General features: G+C 46.3%; 1 protein-coding gene across 1 annotated transcript; it reads right to left on the reverse strand.

The window, feature by feature from the left end:
• Positions 1–6,244: 6,244 nt before the first annotated feature.
• On the reverse strand, positions 6,245–7,155 carry LOC141076207 (oocyte zinc finger protein XlCOF29-like). Its single transcript, XM_073563563.1, has 2 exons — positions 6,648–7,155; positions 6,245–6,518 (listed from the first exon to the last, which is right to left on the reverse strand). The coding sequence occupies exons 1-2, from the start codon at positions 6,723–6,725 to the stop codon at positions 6,294–6,296; spliced, it is 303 nt and encodes a 100-aa protein (XP_073419664.1). The 5' UTR covers positions 6,726–7,155; the 3' UTR covers positions 6,245–6,293.
• Between the last annotated feature and the right edge of the window lie 14,254 nt (positions 7,156–21,409).

Genomic DNA, 21,409 nt, shown 5'->3' on the forward strand with positions numbered 1-21,409 from the left:
TCATCCACAGTCATATGCTCAGGGGCAGTGGTAGGAAGGGAGAAAGCCCAAGCCTGGGGAGCTACCCTTAACATAGACATAATGACCCCCACTCTGACTTTCATCCCCAGAAGAGTATGGTCTCAATGAAAAAAAAAGCTTACAGCCCTCCTTGAACACTTTGATTTCCCTGTTATCTCCAGAAAAAGTATCCGGTAACTTAACCTGAGATTCAGGGGAAATTACTGTAACCTCCCGAGCCCCTGATGACAAAACCCCCTGCACAGTGTGAGCGATCAGCTGCTGAGACTGAGCCAGGGCTAGTTGTTCCCCCAGGAGTCTCTGAGACATCTGAGTCAGGTGCTTTACCTGCTCAGAAAGAGTGTGCATATGATCCATCACACAAACAGGAGAAAGGGAGCAGAGAAAAAAAATGGTAACGGTCAGATATAATGTCAGGATCCTGTCAGCATCGGCAACTGCCACGGCTGAGCAGGCTGACTTACCTACACAGCGGGAGAGCATGGGGCCCAACACGGTAATGAAGGTTTAAACAGACAGGACCTGAGGCACGGAAAATAGTAAGGAGTACCAGGATCTACGATCATGTGACGGTAGGGGGCGGGGCTTAGCGTCCTACTACTGCAGATGATGTGCTGTACCTACCGCAGGAATACTTTAGTAGAGGAAAGGAAAACGCAGGTCAGACAAGCAGAAGTCATACACGAGAGGGTGGTGCGGTACCAAAGGGACGAGTAGAGAATAGTCAAGTCACAAGCCACTCACTGTGCAGCATAACTGGGGCCACTCACTGTGCATCATAACTGGGGCCACTCACTGTGCAGCATAACTGGGGCCACTCACTGTGCAGATAACTAGGGCCACTCACTGTGCATCATAACTGGGGCCACATACTGTGCATCACAACTGGTGCCACTCACTGTGCATCATAACTGAGGCCACTCACTGTGCATCATAACTGGGGCCACTCACTGTGCATCATAACTAGGGCCACTCACTGTGCATCATAACTGGGGCCACTCACTGTGCAGCATAACTGGGGCCACTCACTGTGCAGATAACTAGGGCCACTCACTGTGCATCATAACTGGGGCCACATACTGTGCATCACAACTGGTGCCACTCACTGTGCATCATAACTGAGGCCACTCACTGTGCATCATAACTGGGGCCACTCACTGTGCATCATAACTAGGGCCACTCACTGTGCATCATAACTGGGGCCACTCACTGTGCAGCATAACTGGGGCCACTCACTGTGCATCATAACTGGGGCCACTCACTGTGCATCATAACTGGGGCCACACACTATGCAGATAACTGAGGCCACACACTGTGCACCCTCGGCTTATACACGAGTCAATAAGTTTTCCCAGTTTTTTGTGGCAAAATTAGGGGGGTCGGCTTATACTCTGGTTGACTTATACTCGAGTATATACGGTACTTACTGGTGGAGTGGGTGGACTCTGAGTCAGCAACACTTTGCAGGATGAAAGCACGGTAATGAAGGTGCTTGCTTGAAGAAGCACACGAGACAATCCAAAAAAATATGGAAAAAAGCAGCACGCTCCATTTACAGGATCATAAAAAACCTAAGTCCTTTATTTCAGAAAAGCATACATGGACAAGGTTTGTGAGGGCAGGATAAGTGCAGGCAAGAAACAAAACTATGGCCGTTTTTTGATGCTTTTTTCCTTATTTTTTGGACAGATGTGATGATTACATATTCATCACATAAAGCTCCGCCCACAGCCCCGCCCCGAAGCAGGAGAATCTCATTAACTGAAAACTACAAATACAGATTAAACAACAACCACAAGACGGATTTCATCACCAGGTATCACTGTAATCAGTATAACGGCACCGACCTGACAGTGTCTGTAGGTTACTGAGCACAATCCGGCTGACAGGTTCCCTTTAAATTTAGATCTTAGGCATTTGGAAGAGGCAATGGAGAGATTTTTTTCAAGACTATCAGGGAGTTACAGACTCACATTAGGCAGGAAGGCCGATCCCACCACAATCAAACTATCATACAGAAGGAACAGGTAAAAAAAAAAAAGACAGAATAAAAAAATATGTTACATCCCCAACAACAACGTATGTACAAGGGGAGAACACTAAACTCGAGCTGCACTCATTTATGGTGGACAATTGGAGCCACTATGAGTCCTGACCGGAAGTGTAGAGAAAGTATTAGCGCCCCCATTTCAGGAGAGATTGTGCAGTAATCTGAATTCCTTAGGATCAGAAACAATGTAATTTATGATGTGGAGTGAATCCATGACACCACGGCTGGAGCCAACACATCTCCTGCAGGCAGGAATAAATGTATATTACAGCCACCAGCCACGCACAGCTTAGAGATCTATCATGGCACAGGTGGAATGTTTGTCCTGTAGATTATCACAATCCTCCTTGAAATTACTGTATTTTTTGGACCATAAGACGCACCTAGGTTTAGAGGAAGAAATTAGGAAAAAAAAATGAAGCAAAAAATGTGGTCAATTCTGTACTTAATATCCCCTATCCTGGTATATATGGATCCCTCACCCCTATCCTGGTATATATGGCCCCCTCATCCCCATTCTGATACCCATGGATCCCTCATCCCTACCCTGGTATACATGGATCCCTCATCTCCATCCTGGTATACATGGATCCCTCATCCCTATCCTGGTATGCAAAGTCCCATCTCGCTCTAAGGGCAGCACAGTGGCTCAGTGGATAGCACTGCAGCCTTGCAGCGCTGGGGTCCTGGGTTCAAATCCCACCAAGGACATCTGCAAGGAGTTTGTATGCTCTCCCCGTGTTTGTGTGGGTTTCCTCCCACATTCCAAAGACATACTGATAGGGACTTTAGATTCTGAGCCCCCTCAGTGACAGTGATGATAATGTGTGTAAAGTGCTGCGGAAAATGTTAGCACTATATAAAAATAAAGTATTTATTGTCCCATCTCGTCCTGGTATGCATGGCCCATTTCTTGTCCTAGTATGCATGGCCCCCTCATCCCTATCCTGGTATGCATGGAACCCTCATCCCTATCCTGGTATGCAGGGCCCCATCCTCATCCTGGTATTGTGAAGTACAGTATTTAGATGTATGGGACATCTTGTTCTCAAAGACTCCATTTTTGTGTTTGCGACGCCATTTTGTTGTTCGCGAGTTAAATTTTGTAACTAGGGGAATGTTCACGGCTGTAATGAAACTAGACTGTTCCAGCTTGCACGAGATATGAGACCCTGATGAATGTGCTATTGTTCTATTCTCTACATCACGTAACTAGGGACATATTCCGATTTTCTTGCAAAACTATTGGCTTATAAAGTAAATGTATGACGACGATGCTATTGGTAGCTGAGTATTTTGCATAATTAAGGAAAATACTATAAAAAGGTGACATAATAAACAGGGTTAGTGATCTGCCTTGATCCTCCCATACAGAGGCATATGTCTCCGTCTGGTCATTCCCAGTTGCTAGCAATGCCCCGTGGATTAATTTGGAAATCACTTGGTTCACCGTGAAGGGTTAATTTAGCCCTCCCTCAATAGCTCCCCAACAGCAGGTATGCATAGCCGCATCTCATCCTAGTATGCATGGTCCAATCCCTATCTTGGTATGCATGTTCCCATCCCTATCCTGGTATGCAGGGCCCCATCTCTTCCTGGAATGCATAGTCGCATCTTGTCCTAGTATGCATGGTCCCATCCCTATCCTGTTATGCAGGGCCCCAACTCGTCTTGGTATGCAGGGCCCCAGCTCATCCTGGTATGCAGGGCCCCATCCCTATAAGTAGCCCCCACCCCCATCCTGGTATGCAGGGTCCCAACCTCATCCTAATATGCATGGTCCTCCATCCCTATCCTGGTATGCACGGACCCCCATCCTTATCCTGGTATGTATGGGCCATTCTCGTCCTGGTATGCAGTGCCCCATCACAAAACATTAAAAAAAAAAAACCATTACACTTACCTACCCGGCGCTTCCTTGCAGTGTCCTGCTCTGGTGCCAGCAACTGCTATATGTTTGTAAGCAGTGCTGAGAACAGTGAGAATTCATGAATATTCATTTATCTTAAGTAGCGGCACACGTGACCGCCGGTAGCAGCAGGAAGCCGGTGGCTGACACTGCTCGCTACTGAAGAGCAATGAATACTCAATGCCCTTTGCGTGCACAGTCCTGGCAGCTGTGCTCTGCTTGTGAGCAGCGCGTGACGTCCCTGCCATGCGCTGCTTACAAGCATATAGCAGTTGCTGCATTGGAGCAGGACGCTGTGAGGGAGCGCGGGGTAGGTAAGTGTAATGGTTTGTTTTTTAATGTTTTCTGATGGGGTCATGCATACCAGGATGTGGATGGGGATGGGGGTGTGGGCCAATTATAAGGATGGGGCCATGCATACCAGGACCGGGGTTGGGGGCTAATCATATCAAGATACTATTATTAAAGAGAAATGAATATTCATTGCCCTCAAAGCCCATGGGAGAGGAATGCAGTGAATATTCATTTCTCTTTAGCCACAGCAACAGGAGTGAGCCGCAGCCACCGGCTCCAGCCTCCTGTGACCCGCTGCTCCGCTGATGCCGTTCCCCCACCTCCCCACCACAGCCAGAGCCGGTACATCCGGACTATAAGACGCATCCCCCATTTTACTCCACATTTTTGAAGGAAAACAGTGCGTCACATAGTCCGAAAAATACGGTAGATTTTATACAAATTGAAAAGTCAGGATAAAGGGAAACTCTGCTGTTATTGTACAGAAATTCACACTTGGCCTCACTGCACATTTACTGTTGTCGCTCATAAAAGGGAAGTTTGGCCAGAAAGACTGGACCTGGTCTTGTAGGGACCATGAGACATTCAGCAGCACAGAAGGGAGAGAAGATTCATCCGATAAGATCTCAGGGATCTAGGAAGCCAACAGCATCATTACCCTCCGCTTTCTTTTACAGGCCCAGCATAAGATTTTTCTCCAAGTGATTTTCTATCTTGTCAGCACATTCTACGTACGCTGTCATTTGGCTTTATAGTTACAGATCTGGGCAGGTAACGGTCAGCGTCTCCTAATGTGAAGGACAGAATGGCTAATGAAATCAATTATTAAACCTTATATATGGTGTACCAAGATGGCGTCTGTGTCTTCAGACAACACCCTGGAAGGAATCCTTGGAATGCAGAAGCTGAGATACTGGATACCATATATGGAAGTGAAGCTGAAATGGACCTATCATAGACTGACACTGGCTCCTCAGAAGATTGTGTGACACCCATTTCCTGTCTCTTTGTCTTGAGAATAAACTTCAGTTGTGTGCAAGCCTTTGCTGAGAAAGGAGTAGACATCTAACTCTGTGTTCAGTGTGACTCTTTAAGTGTGCACTCGGCCTTTATTGGGTCAGGTACAAGCAATCATAGAGATCTCGCATTAAGGAATCACCCTCACACTAATCCAAGGGGGTAGGTGGATCCTCCAGGTTGTAAGTTCTATAGAAAAGGGCTTTCAATGCCCAAAGTCATTTGAACAGTTTTGGGTGGAGGAGAATGTTGTGGTCTAGAGGCAAAATGGTGATCATGGTAATACGGCCGGACTACACCACCGATAAAGCAGCCACAGCCGGTGACTGAGAGGAATCTGTGACTTCTCTGCATTCAGTGGTTACTACTCACCTGGGTAGTCATATGTGGGAATCTCCTCTTTACACCGCTCATCACCCCTCACATATGTCTCTGTAGTATTAATATGGGTCAGATCTTCACCCTGAAACAAATATTGTAAAAGTCACCGACAGATGGAGAAGTCCCATCTATGATCAGCTCTAATCCTGCCATCTCCACCGTTCTCATTACACAAGTATAAAACATATAATACTGGTGGATAAAACAAGACTGAGCACAAGACCTTCACAGCCGTCTACACATCATAGGGGAGATCTCCTGACACCTTCTCTCCATCTACCTGATGATCCTGAGGAGCACTGGGATCTTCTTGCTTACAGTCCTGTGGAAGAAGAGGACGGGGACATCTCTCTGGTGTTGTCCTCTTACTGGATAAATCTGGAGGAAACACATACAGGGACTGAATTCATTCTCTACATACAGATAATTATAGGCCGTGTGTATTTAGTCCTGTCTATTACCTGGAGATGTGAGGGGCTGGGGAACCTCCATTATGATGTCCTTGTACAGATCTCTGTGTCCTTCTAAATACTCCCACTCCTCCATGGAGAAATAGACAGCGACATCCTGACACCTTATAGGAACCTGACACATACAATGATACCGTCATCCCCGATCCCTTTATAGTGTTACTGTATAATGTCCCAGCATTCCCAGCAGTGTCACCTCTCCAGTCAGCAGCTCAATCATCTTGTAGGTGAGTTCTAGGATCTTCTGGTCATTGATGTCCTCATGGATCAGGGGGTGAGGTGGAGGCCCCGTGATTGGGCTCAGGGGTCTTCCCCATCCCTCAGACACAGGGTCCTGACAGCGATCACTAGAGGTCTTCTTCACCACTGTGTAATCCTGGTTATGGAGAGACACATTAATAAATCTCACTACAGACATTCCCAGAGTCCTCACCTCTCCAGTTCTGTCCATCTGTTATTCCCATAGATAAGAATGATGTAATGTGACGTCATCAGAATCTCTCACCTCTCCAGTGAGACGGAAGAGGATCTCTAGGGTGAGGTGTAACATCCTCTCCGCCATCTTGTCTCTGTCCATATCCATCCTTGATGGGTAAATCAGGAAAATTCTCTTCTGTAGAAGATCTTCACTGAGAGGATCCGATATTGTAGAGACCTGAATGAGAAGAAGATGATCCGATGTAACAGCATAAGAATCCTGTGTAATAATACAATTACTGGAGATAATAAGGGAAACATATGAGGAGATTTATTATCTTACAGGGTTTAGTTTTCTTCCCTGACATCTACTAATAAAACCTATATATTTAGGCCACAGACAACAAGCAGTTTCCTCCTCGGAGTCGGCAGCTGAACACGTTCCTCATAGACTCATCAACGTCACCATCAATTCCCATCAGAGTGAAGGAACATCGCTCCTCTATTCAGCTCTATGGATCCAGGATGAAATCCACTGCGGCCCCTGCAAGAAAACAGCGAAGTCTGGTGAGACCCCCGAGGCCGGAGATTTCTACAGCTGCTCTGTGCACAGGACCTGTGATGAGGTCACAGGAGGGGAGGAGTCAGGGGTCACATGATCAGGGGCCTCAGTGTGTGCAGGACTCTGCTGTGCTGGTTGTCATGGTGCTGGATGAGGGGAAGTTTCTGTGTGGGGTCAGGAGGGGTTTACAGGGTGGATGTAGCAGAGCTGTGTGTGTACGAGGTGTACGGAGCAGAGCCGCGTGTGTACGAGGTGTACGGAGCGGAGCCCTGTGTGTACGAGGTGTACGGAGCGGAGCCGTGTGTGTACGAGGTGTACGGAGCGGAGCCGTGTATGTACGAGGTGTACGGAGCGGAGCCGTGTGTGTACGAGGTGTACGGAGCGGAGCCGTGTGTGTACGAGGTGTACGGAGCGGAGCCGTGTGTGTACGAGGTGTACGGAGCGGAGCCGTGTGTGTACGAGGTGTACAGAGCGGAGCCGTGTGTGTACGAGGTGTACGGAGCGGAGCCGTGTGTGTACGAGGTGTACGGAGCGGAGCCGCGTGTGTACGAGGTGTACGGAGCGGAGCCGTGTGTACGAGGTGTACGGAGCGGAGCCGCGTGTGTACGAGGTGTACGGAGCGGAGCCGTGTCTGTACGAGGTGTACGGAGCAGAGCCGCGTGTGTACGAGGTGTACGGAGCGGAGCCGTGTGTGTACGAGGTGTACGGAGCGGAGCCGTGTGTGTACGAGGTGTACGGAGCGGAGCCGTGTGTGTACGAGGTGTACGGAGCGGAGCCGTGTGTGTACGAGGTGTACGGAGCGGAGCCGTGTGTGTACGAGGTGTACGGAGCGGAGCCGTGTGTGTACGAGGTGTACGGAGCGGAGCCGTGTGTGTACGAGGTGTACAGAGCGGAGCCGTGTGTGTACGAGGTGTACGGAGCGGAGCCGTGTGTGTACGAGGTGTACGGAGCGGAGCCGTGTGTGTACGAGGTGTACGGAGCGGAGCCGTGTGTGTACGAGGTGTACGGAGCGGAGCCGTGTGTGTACGAGGTGTACGGAGCGGAGCCGCGTGTGTACGAGGTGTACGGAGCGGAGCCGTGTGTACGAGGTGTACGGAGCGGAGCCGCGTGTGTACGAGGTGTACGGAGCGGAGCCGTGTCTGTACGAGGTGTACGGAGCAGAGCCGCGTGTGTACGAGGTGTACGGAGCGGAGCCGTGTGTGTACGAGGTGTACGGAGCGGAGCCGTGTGTGTACGAGGTGTACGGAGCGGAGCCGTGTGTGTACGAGGTGTACGGAGCGGAGCCGTGTGTGTACGAGGTGTACGGAGCGGAGCCGTGTGTGTACGAGGTGTACGGAGCGGAGCCGTGTGTGTACGAGGTGTACGGAGCGGAGCCGTGTGTGTACGAGGTGTACGGAGCGGAGCCGTGTGTGTACGAGGTGTACGGAGCGGAGCCGTGTGTACGAGGTGTACGGAGCGGAGCCGTGTGTGTACGAGGTGTACGGAGCGGAGCCGTGTGTGTACGAAGTGTACGGAGCGGAGCCGTGTGTGTACGAGGTGTACGGAGCGGAGCCGTGTCTGTACGAGGTGTACGGAGCGGAGCCGTGTGTGTACGAGGTGTACGGAGCGGAGCCGTGTCTGTACGAGGTGTACGGAGCGGAGCCGTGTGTGTACGAGGTGTACGGAGCGGAGCCGTGTGTGTACGAGGTGTACGGAGCGGAGCCGTGTGTGTACGAGGTGTACGGAGCGGAGCCGTGTGTGTACGAGGTGTACGGAGCGGAGCCGTGTGTGTACGAGGTGTACGGAGCGGAGCCGTGTGTGTACGAGGTGTACGGAGCGGAGCCGTGTGTGTACGAGGTGTACGGAGCGGAGCCGTGTGTGTACGAGGTGTACGGAGCGGAGCCGTGTGTGTACGAGGTGTACGGAGCGGAGCCGCGTGTGTACGAGGTGTACGGAGCGGAGCCGCGTGTGTACGAGGTGTACGGAGCGGAGCCGTGTGTGTACGAGGTGTACGGAGCGGAGCCGTGTGTGTACGAGGTGTACGGAGCGGAGCCGTGTCTGTACGAGGTGTACGGAGCAGAGCCGCGTGTGTACGAGGTGTACGGAGCGGAGCCGTGTGTGTACGAGGTGTACGGAGCGGAGCCGTGTGTGTACGAGGTGTACGGAGCGGAGCCGTGTGTGTACGAGGTGTACGGAGCGGAGCCGTGTGTGTACGAGGTGTACGGAGCGGAGCCGTGTGTGTACGAGGTGTACGGAGCGGAGCCGTGTGTGTACGAGGTGTACGGAGCGGAGCCGTGTGTGTACGAGGTGTACGGAGCGGAGCCGTGTGTGTACGAGGTGTACGGAGCGGAGCCGTGTGTACGAGGTGTACGGAGCGGAGCCGTGTGTGTACGAGGTGTACGGAGCGGAGCCGTGTGTGTACGAAGTGTACGGAGCGGAGCCGTGTGTGTACGAGGTGTACGGAGCGGAGCCGTGTCTGTACGAGGTGTACGGAGCGGAGCCGTGTGTGTACGAGGTGTACGGAGCGGAGCCGTGTCTGTACGAGGTGTACGGAGCAGAGCCGTGTGTGTACGAGGTGTACGGAGCGGAGCCGTGTGTGTACGAGGTGTACGGAGCGGAGCCGTGTCTGTACGAGGTGTACGGAGCGGAGCCGTGTGTGTACGAGGTGTACGGAGCGGAGCCGTGTCTGTACGAGGTGTACGGAGCGGAGCCGTGTGTGTACGAGGTGTACGGAGCGGAGCCGTGTCTGTACGAGGTGTACGGAGCAGAGCCGCGTGTGTACGAGGTGTACAGAGCGGAGCCGTGTGTGTACGAGGTGTACGGAGCGGAGCCGTGTGTACGAGGTGTACGGAGCGGAGCCGTGTGTGTACGAGGTGTACGGAGCGGAGCCGTGTGTGTACGAGGTGTACGGAGCGGAGCCGTGTGTACGAGGTGTACGGAGCGGAGCCGTGTGTGTACGAGGTGTACGGAGCGGAGCCGTGTGTGTACGAGGTGTACGGAGCGGAGCCGTGTGTGTACGAGGTGTACGGAGCGGAGCCGTGTCTGTACGAGGTGTACGGAGCGGAGCCGTGTGTGTACGAGGTGTACGGAGCGGAGCCGTGTCTGTACGAGGTGTACGGAGCGGAGCCGTGTGTGTACGAGGTGTACGGAGCGGAGCCGTGTGTGTACGAGGTGTACGGAGCGGAGCCGTGTCTGTACGAGGTGTACGGAGCGGAGCCGTGTGTGTACGAGGTGTACGGAGCGGAGCCGTGTCTGTACGAGGTGTACGGAGCGGAGCCGTGTGTGTACGAGGTGTACGGAGCGGAGCCGTGTCTGTACGAGGTGTACGGAGCAGAGCCGCGTGTGTACGAGGTGTACGGAGCGGAGCCGTGTGTGTACGAGGTGTACAGAGCGGAGCCGTGTGTGTACGAGGTGTACGGAGCGGAGCCGTGTGTGTACGAGGTGTACGGAGCGGAGCCGTGTGTGTACGAGGTGTACGGAGCGGAGCCGTGTGTGTACGAGGTGTACGGAGCGGAGCCGTGTGTGTACGAGGTGTACGGAGCGGAGCCGTGTCTGTACGAGGTGTACGGAGCGGAGCCGCGTGTGTACGAGGTGTACGGAGCGGAGCCGCGTGTGTACGAGGTGTACGGAGCGGAGCCGCGTGTGTACGAGGTGTACGGAGCGGAGCCGTGTGTGTACGAGGTGTACGGAGCGGAGCCGTGTGTGTACGAGGTGTACGGAGCGGAGCCGTGTGTGTACGAGGTGTACGGAGCGGAGCCGTGTGTGTACGAGGTGTACGGAGCGGAGCCGTGTGTGTACGAGGTGTACGGAGCGGAGCCGTGTGTGTACGAGGTGTACGGAGCAGAGCCGTTTGTGTACGAGCTGTACGGAGCGGAGCCGCGTGTGTACGAGGTGTACGGAGCGGAGCCGTGTGTGTGCGAGGTGTACGGAGCAGAGCCGTGTGTGTACGAGGTGTACGGAGCAGAGCCGTTTGTGTGCGAGCTGTACGGAGCGGAGCCGCGTGTGTACGAGGTGTACGGAGCGGAGCCGTGTGTGTACGAGGTGTACGGAGCGGAGCTGTGTGTGTACGAGGTGTACGGAGCGGAGCCGTGTGTGTATGAGGTGTACAGAGCGAAGCCGTGTTTGTGTGGACCCCTCTGTGTACTCTGTATACCCCCAGCTTCGGTCGGAGACCCCACAGTGTACACTGTATACACCTGTTTATCCCCAGTTTTGGTCGCAGACCCCTGTGTACACTATATACACCCATGTACACCCAGCTTCAGTCACAGTCCCCACGTCTCTCACACTGTATACATCAGTATACCCCCAGCTTCAGTCTCAGAACCCTGTGTGTATGCTGTATACACCCGTATACCCCCAGCTTCGGTCGCAGACCCCTCTGTGTACGCTGTATACATAGTGTACCCCAAGCTTCGGTCACAGCCCCCTGTGTTCACTGTATACACCCGTATATCCCCAGTTTTGGTCGCAGACCCCTGTGTATGCTGTATACAGCCGTATACCCCCAGGTTCGGTCGCAGACCCCTGTGTACGCTGTATACACCTGTATACCCACAGCTTTGGTCATAGACCCCTCTGTGTATGCTGTATACACCCGTATACCCCCAGCTTTAGTCGCAGACCCCTCTGTGTATGCTGTATACACCCGTATATCCCCAGCTTTGGTAACAGACCCCTGTGTATGCTGTATACACCCGTATACCCCCAGCTTTGGTCGCAGACCCCTGTGTATGATGTATACACCCGTATACCCCCAGCTTCGGTCAAAGATCCCTGTGTACACTGTATACACCCGTATACCCCCAGCTCTGGTCGCAGACCCCTGTGTACACTGTATACACCTGTATACCCCCAGCTTCGGTCACAGACCCCTGTGTATGCTGTATACACCCGTATACCCCCAGCTTCGGTTGCAGACACCTCATTGTACGCTGTATACACCCGTATACCCCCAGCTTCGGTCACAGACCCCTCTGTGTATGCTGTATACACCCGTATAACCCCAGCTTCGGTCACAGACCCCGCATCTCTCACACTGTAGAACTGACGCCGGACACACACGGTAAAACTGCGGTCGTCGGTCTCTCATCTCTCGCACTTATACTGATAACACAAGATGGAGTCAGACGAACCCTCCTACAAAACGTGAGAACAAAGTCATTACTACAGGACTGTGTGAGAAAGGGATTTATTCTACAGGAAACGCTGGGGCCCCAAATGAGAGTAACATAATGTCGTTCATCTTCTCTTTCACCACAGATATTGACAGTGAGGGCGACTTCCACTTTGCCGCAATGTGGATTTTAGTGGCCATACATAAGTAGTTTACTAGCTTCTGAAAGCTTTCTGGAAGCTGGGAATGCCTGGTTCCCAGTAAAAGGGTAAAAGGTTCTAGATCAACCGGTCCACCATACATCTGTGCTATCAGACGCTTCACCTTCTCCCAAAGCCCAGAAACCACCGTACAAGACCACCAAATATGTCTCATGTCACCAGATATTCCACAGCCTCTAAAACAGTCTCCCGAGATTTTAGTAAAAATGCTGTGAATTTTTTCCTGTACATAATAGACTCTGTGCAATAGTTTTAAGGAGGTCTCCACAAGGGAAGTCTGGTGACTGCCTCATGATAGGGTGTCACAGCTACGATACCATTCATCAATTGACTGTTCAAACCCCAGATCCTCCTCCCACTGTAACATATACTTCAATTTTTTATCATCTTGTGGAGAATTTATAGCATAGTAGATCAATGAGATCGTTCCCCTGCCCAAAGGGTCATTTAGACATTTATTTTCAAAACTGGTTGCCCTGAGAGTAGTACCGCTCAGGAGGATCTGCTTTGCAAAGTGGGAGATCTGGTTCAGTCGCATTACCTCCTGTAGAAAAATATATATATATATCTTCTTGCACGGTTGAGAATCAAAAGTAAAGGCAGTGTTGAATTGAGGATAAAATAAATCTTGTTTTTAATTATTCATTTCAAAAAGTGATTACAAAAATGAAGAAAAGTAAGTTCATGACATGCAATAATTATTTGAAGAGAAAACGAGCAGTTCTTACATATAGTCTTGAGCAGCTGTCCGGGTGTTCGAGAGTCTCAAGGGATATGAGATCTCCTGAACAAGAGTTAGACCGGCTTTATATACTATAAACTACAACCACATATGGTGGCTTGCCACTATGTTCAGAAGTTCTTCCATATTAAGTGAACCGTAGTTATTTTAACAATATGTATACAGTTATTTATGCATTACCTTAGTCTGAGATATTTAAGCCTAAAGTCTGAGATCTTTAGAACCATTCATTATCTCTAAATAGTCACATTTTGACAGCTTTGACTATCTTGACCTATACATTTGACAAGAGAGACAGCTGTGTGAGCCAAGGAACTCAGAATAGCTCAGTCACACTCTAACGTAAGCAAAGCCTGTTAGCTAGATTCTGTATGAGAGAATTAATCCATATATTTTTTATTATAGAAATACTGATATTTTACAGTCCCCCCTGATTATGATTTGAGACATATCATAATCAATCCTAACTCATTCTCTCACCATTCGTATCACATTCATTCTTTATTCTGAAAACCTTGTATCACCATCTGCCCTGAATGTCATCTGAATTTTCAAACCTATTGTAAAAACAAAAATTAAATCAGAGAGTTATATTTTTTCGTTTTAACATCTCTCTTAAAATATCATCTTCCTTTTTCATTTCTACCTTTATATTCTTATAAATTCTCCTAATTTTACACATAATAATTATTTGATATATTATACACAGCAAAACTATGATAAATAAAATAACGATCGGATTAGACAATACATTCCCTGCTGCCATTTTCGCTGAAGACTGTGACCAACTAGTTACAGATTTTCCTAAATTTCTCCACCAAGATGAGCCTGACATACTCGTCCATTCATGTTCAATATCATTTAGATTACCTTGTTCATGTCTAAATACAATTTCAGCTTCTTTTAATTGTTTTGTCAGCAGATTTAATAAACCCTTGTCTTTCTTTATTTCATTTGTCCACAAATCCCAAGGGAATTTATTAACTTGTGACAAATTGAACTGGATCGGAAGGATTTTCAGACGTCTTGAGCCTATTGACGTAATATTAATACTTCCTTCCTTCTTTGTGAGAGTTTTAACATTTCCCTCAATACAATATAAACCCATTGTCAGATTTTCGACATGTACACAAGATGAGAAGAATGCAGAAACTGCTTCTCTTCCTGACATGACTTGGAAACAAGTTTTGTTAGCGCTTACTGGTGTCACCAAGTCATGTATCGTGTGGACATTCTCAACTCTGGCATAACAAGAAGTATGATTATGGAAACATGAATGATAAATGACTTTATCCTGTCCAGGTAGACACATTACCTTGGAAACAAAATTTAAGCATGACGAAATGTCTAATTGTTCAATGTTTGTACCATCAAATGTAAAATCTGTGTACTGTAATTGATAATATAACAATTGTGTAGGGCTGACAGGAATTCCCAGAACACCTATAGGAACCAGGGTTTCTTCTCTTCCTGACACTGGAATCAGTGATGTTCCTACACAAATGTTCTGTTCACATCCTAACCACTTATTTACCCACAAATCTGTATGGTTTAACGCAAAGTTATATTCTATGGGCAAATTTCTTATTAGCCCTAAAGGGGTAATTCCACTTTGTAAGGCTTGTGCAATCATTTTCAGATTGGTGGAATATTCAATCTGAATTTCTAGACATGTTTTGGCCACTTGAGATTCCTGTTCACTTTCCATTAAAGCTAAAGTAGCATCTTGAAGATGTGATACAGAAGATCCCAATACAGTAGCAGTGTTCAAAACCATCTTTTCAAGGACTTGATTCAAGCTTTTCTGAATCTTTACCCCTTTTCCTCCAATATACCCAATATTTTCCAGATCTGATTTAAGTGTATGAATGTCCATAGTGTTAATTAAACTTCCTACTGTTCCTAATCCCCCCAAAATACCTTCTAACACTCCCCTCTTACTTCTAACCTGTGTTGAAGTTCTTTTCCCAAACCATTGTTCTATTCCCATCTCCATGTTAGTGAGATGTGGTTGACACTGGGGATATCTAGAAGAGATTTTCCAGTTAGACATGTTAAAGGTCCATACCATGGTCAGAAACACTCCATCTCGTAACAGAGGTTTAGTTTGGAACTGATTGATCTGAAAAGGAGTAGATGGTTGAAATCTTGTCTGTGTGCATACATTATCTACTGCTGACCATATATTTACCTTTACATCTCTACATTGTTTGTAGTTATATTTCGTTAAAATGCAACATTGGTAAAGTCCAGAATCCTTAGGAGATGGATTATCTACAGAAAAAATAAAATCCTTATTTAACCATCTCACGTTACCGGATTGACCTTTGTGTATAACATTTGTTGGACCATTTGAAAAACTTCCCAAAAATGATTTATCTTTGGTCCATATTAACAAAGATTCTGAAGGTAGCTCTAACCTCGTGCTGCATTTTAGTAATAAAGGAGACATATTTTCTTGACTATATACTGCTTGTGGTGTAACCCTTACTTCTGGAGTTATAGTATTTGAAACTGTAAAAACTACAGATACCTGTACTTGTACTGGTTCTCTGGTTATCTGAAAATTCCATGTTTTTACCCAATCCTCGTCTCCTTCTGTAATAGAAAGAAATGAAGGATCTAAAACTTTCCCAAATAGTTGTGTCCTTAACCAAGCATCTGTCTTGGATGTTTCAACTTTCCCTTTTGCGATCATATCATTTGTAATGTCTCCTGACCACACAGCTTTCTCTTCACCTCTTATCTCTATATTCCAGAATAACACATCTGTAGGACTACATTCCCATGTGCCTGTCTTATTATTGTGTATATAATCTCCTTGTAACTGTGTGAACTTCGTCTTAGGTCCTGTGGCTGCGTGTAATATTATGTCAGTGTCATGTATGAAGTGTAGCTCAATACAGCATTTTGCACCAAAACCCATGCAAATGTTTCCAGTAATATCTACTGAATCGTCCGGTATGTCCTCATCTATTAAGCTTTGTAGATTCGTTCCTCTTGGTTTCCTTGGATGTAAAGTTCCTTTGAAAAGTTCCTTCACTTCACTAGTATTTGTTCCATGGTGTGAAATATCTTCAGCGTAGATCACAGTTGAAACAGTACAAAACAGCAGAAATGTGATTCCCATCAGATAGTAGCTTTTCCTGGGAAATTTCTTTTTCTCCTGAAGGATTGGTGTTGAATCTCTTTCGTCAAAGACGTGGAGTTTCATATTCCAGTTCTTATTGGAATCCATTTCTTCCTAAAAGAAATGCAGTATCATTATTTTGCAATATACAGTTTGCATTGATCAACATGTACCCACAATTTTTGTTGTCTGCGGGTATTTTTAACCACCTTAGATGCTCGCTGCACAAGTATCATCACTTGTCCCATGGTTTCGATAATTTCAAAGGGACCTTCCCAATTACTTTCCCAAGGTCCATTCTTCCTGAAAGTTTTAATCATCACTAGAGCCCCTTTCTTGAATTTGGATACATATGGTGGCTCCATTCTCTGCATTCTTGATGCAGCATGTGGAAGAATCGTTTTCAAATTTTCCTGTAACAATTGCAACCATTTGGACCTTGCAACAGCATCTTTTTGTGGTGTAGACAAAAATGGTTCATGAGGAAAAATCAATGGCATTTTTCTTCCTGTCATCAGTTCAAAAGGAGTAAACTGAGTTGTGGCAGAGGTTGTTCCTCTTACACTCAACAGTACAAAAGGTACTGCATCAACCCAAGTATTGCCTTTGTCCAATAACATCTTGGCAATTCTGGATTTTATTGTTCTATTCATCCTTTCCACAATACCAGCAGACTGTGGATGGTAGGGTACATGAAACTGTTGTCGTACCCCTAGAATAGCACAAACGGCTTGCATGATTTTTCCTGTAAAGTGACTTCCTCGATCAGAGGTGATCATTCTTGGGATCCCCCAAGTACAAAAGACATGATTAACTAATGCTCTAGCTGTAGACAAAGCATCATCTTTCCTGACAGGTAAAATTTCAACCCACTTAGAAAAAACATCTACCACAACCAATGCATACCTGAGACCATTTTTACCTGATGGTAACGGTCCAATGTAGTCGATTTGCAACGTAGACCATGGACCATCTGCAGGTGCGATTCGGAGTAGTGGCGGTTTCTGTCCTTTTGGTCTTGGATTAATTTGGGCACAAATGAGACATGATTGAACAACACTTTGCACTGTCTCTTCCATCTTTTCCCAGTAAAATTTCTCTCTGAGAATGCCTAACAATTTTTGTTGGCCCAAATGACCCAAACTTTCATGATTGTATTTTGTGAACTCAACCTGTAGATGTCTTGGGACAACAGGACGCAACTCCCCGTTTAAGTCATGACACAAAACCCCGTTTTCACAAACAAAGGGAGGTTTTGGATCAACCCGGGAAGCAACAAGAGATGAGTCTTTTTCTTGTTCTTCCGCAAAAGAAGGGATATGCGTGTCTGTTCTTTGAACTGCTGAAACCTCGAGAGGTTCAGGTTCAAACACCTCTTCTCCTGTCAGGGCTGCCTCTTTGGCTAGCATATCTGCGGTTGCATTTCCAACAGATAATTCATCATCAGATTTTTTATGGGCCGGAACCTTGACAATAGCAAAACCATTAGGGTTTTTTGATGCTATCCTGAAAATTGTCTTCAGTGTGTCACTGTGAACAAGAGTCTTATTAGATGAATCTACATAACCTCTTTTTTCCCAAACTGACAAGTAATCTGTCAGTGATCTTACAACATAAGAGCTATCACTGTAGATCACAATGGGACACTGATCATCTGCTTCATTCAGCTGTAGTACCATTTTTACTGCTTCTAGCTCTGCTCTTTGAGCTGAAAAATGACTCGGTAATTTGTGCTTCACAACCTGTCCTCTTTTGGGATAAAAAATGGCATATCCTGAATAATAGTGCCCATCTGAATAGAATCTGGAACCATCTACAAAAATTGGTTCGTCTGTTACCTCTGCTTTCCGTCTGAAAAGTGATGGACTTGGATCCTGAAAAGACTGTAAACAATCATGAGTTTGTCCTTCATATTGCATCAGCTGAGGAAGAACATATTTGGCCTTGTAATCTACCTCAATTTGTTTGGGAGACAATGACAATAACCAATGAGCAAATCTCTGATGTGACACACCTGGGATATTATTCTCAAAGAGAAGTTTTAGTGTAGAGTGAGGAGTTTGCAAAATGATTTTGTTGAACCCGACAATATGTTCGGTTGCTTTGACTGCAAAGTACACACCTACCAAGTGTCTTGCACAGGTCTCAAAACCTTTTTCAACAGGTGAGAGAAGTTTTGAAAAATAGCCCAAAATTCTCCACTCTTCTCCTTGTAATTGCAGTAATACAGCAGAAACAGATGTTCCTGATGTATGCACTTGCAAAGCAAATGGAGCCGAAGGATCTACTGTGGACAAAGCAGGTGCATTTTGTAAATTCATTTTCAATTGTTCAAATGAGGTTTGCTGTTCATCACCCCAAGGACCAAAGTAATCACAGTTTTCACCTTTCAAAAGATCATATAAAGATCTGGCCTTATCTGCAAAATTCTCAATGAAATCCCTTGAATAATTCATAAGACCTAAAAAATGTCTCAATGCCTTGTGTGATGTCGGAATTGGTAGGGAAGCAATTGCCTCAATTCTTTCCTGCAGTGGCTGTCTTTTTCCTGGACTCAACAGCACTCCTAAAAATCTGACCTCAGTCTGCATCAATTTGACCTTTTTGGTGTTCAATTTCAACCCTGCATCATGCAGCAACTCAAACAATTCTGTCAGAAGAGAAACATGTGTCTCTTTATCCTCTGTAGACAATAAAATATCATCCACATATTGCAGAATGCAATCAGGCCTCGAAAATCTGGATAATACCTTTGCCAATGCCTGATGAAAAACACTAGGTGACAAATGTGCTCCTTGAGGTAATCTGCAAAACAGATATTGCTCGTCCAAGAAAGTAAATGCAAACTTATACTGACAACTCTTTTCAAGAGGTATACTGAAAAAACCATTGCTAATGTCCAGTACGGAGAAGTATTTGGCCTTTGCATTTAACCTTGCCATCATGTCATGAGTATCTGCCACAATTGGTGCGACATTGGGTGTATGCTTATTGAACATCCGTAAATCCAATATCATTCGATAAGAACCATCAGATTTCAAAACACACCACAAAGGATTGTTACTTACAGAATTAGCCTTTCGGATAACACCTTGATCTAACAATTCCTGTATGATCTTTGACATAGAGTCAATTGATTCTGGAGGCAATTTATACTGACGCTGTGGCGGGGGATCACGCCCCTCTACATTCACGATAACGTCTTTCATTGTTCCAACCTGATTCCTGAACTGAGCCCAAAGAGAAGGAAAAAGCTGTACAATTTCTGTCAATACCTTGTCATCATTAGTGTCAGGCCACAAATGGTCAGATGACACCACATCATTCAAGCAAATACTTCCAACATGGCTATAATCATTAGGATCAATGACTACCGGTTTACAACCATTGGAATCTTTCCAGATCACTTGATTTCCTAGGTCAACTACCCATCCGAATTTCTGCATAAAATCTGTGCCAAGTATATTTTCAGAATCACGACAATACCAGATGTCAATTTCTGTTTTGAAAGAACTAGGTATTTCCAAAATCACATTGGGAACTAAGGTCGCTTTAGTTCCACCTTTTCCACTGAAACCGACAATTGTACAAACTGGTGAATCTGGGTTTAGCTTCAAATCAAGGTTTGTAACACTTAACTGAGCTCCTGTGTCAATAAGAAATACAACATTCTGGCCTGCTAAACTTACTTTGATAAATGGTCTTCCACAGTCATCCAATGTAACTCGAGTCACAAATTCCAATGGATGTGGTACAGGAATAGTCTGTGATTGTCAGAAAGATGAAGGAGATGGGAGAAGACCAGTGTCCTTTTTAAAAGACCTTGGAATTCTATCCCTTGACTCTGTTTCCTTCACTGTCATTTCTCTGATCTGTCTGATTAATGGTGCATATGGTGACTGTGTTTGTCTGTTGGCAGTATGAGCAGGTGCAGATGATTGTAATGCAGGTGCGGAAGGTGTGTTGTATGATTTTGGCATGAGTCCGTTTTCCCTTCCAAGCTTACCTGTTCCTTGTGTACCCATCTCTGATTCTGCTCTCAAAAATTTCCTGCACTGCCACTTCAAGTGTCCAGGTATACCACAAAAATAACAATGGATATTGTTCCTTTGTGTAGTATTTTTACCTCTATGCTCAATGTAATCCCTGCTCTTGGAGAATACTGTGGCTCTAGGTTTCAGTTGACTGTCTTCCTTCTCATGAACTACAGCTATTTTAGCCTTGACCTGATTTTGTTTCATGGATCTCCTTATTCTGTCAATAAAAACTGTTGCTTCTTGCAATGATGGCTGAGTGTTAGCCAATTGCACTGAGGCAGGATCTAAGTACTTGAACTTCTTTACAAAAAATTTGATCATGGATGCTGGCTCTTCGTGAGGCCTGAGATCCATTACCATCCTATAGGCCTGTTCAAACTTTACCAAAAAAGAGAATGGGTCTTCAGAAATATTTGTTTGTAAACTCCCTAAAATATCAACTGTAGGCATGTCTTCTCCAGTTGTAAACAATACTAATTGTCTAAGTCTGTCTTCTTTTGTACTATGTGCCATTTCATTCTCATCATTTAATCTGGGTGTGGTCTGTAATCTTTTTCCCATATGTGAAGGTAACCAAACTTTGAATATTTTATTCTTTTGCTCATCATTCAGATTGTATTTGTCTGTGTTTGATTCAAAAGTGTCCGCATTATAAAAGGCATCCATCTTATCATTGTAATTTGGAATGTCCTTTACAATTTTCATTAGCTGATCGTGTATTTTCAGATTAATGCGTGCTGCTCTGTCATGTAATTTTTTCTGTTGTAATTCTACTGCCTCTAATTCCTCTACTGAAGCATCTGGATTTTGCATATTTGGTACAAATGAAGAGGCAACATCGTCCTCCTGTTTACCTGTTGATCTTGTGTTAACAGAAACCCTCTTTATATCTTGTCGTAATTTAGACAATAACTCTGTCCTGGTATCTATTTGATCTTCCAATTGTTCTATATGTTCTGACAAAATCAAACAATTTGGACAATCAAAGTAATCCCCGTCAGACTCTTGTGTGTCACCTGGTGTGTCAGTGTGATTAATGTCTTGTGTGACAATACATGTTTTA

Source organism: Dendrobates tinctorius, unplaced genomic scaffold, assembly GCF_039654945.1.
Source record: "Dendrobates tinctorius isolate UK_male_01 unplaced genomic scaffold, ASM3965494v1 ptg000395l, whole genome shotgun sequence".
NCBI lineage: Eukaryota > Metazoa > Chordata > Amphibia > Anura > Dendrobatidae > Dendrobates > Dendrobates tinctorius.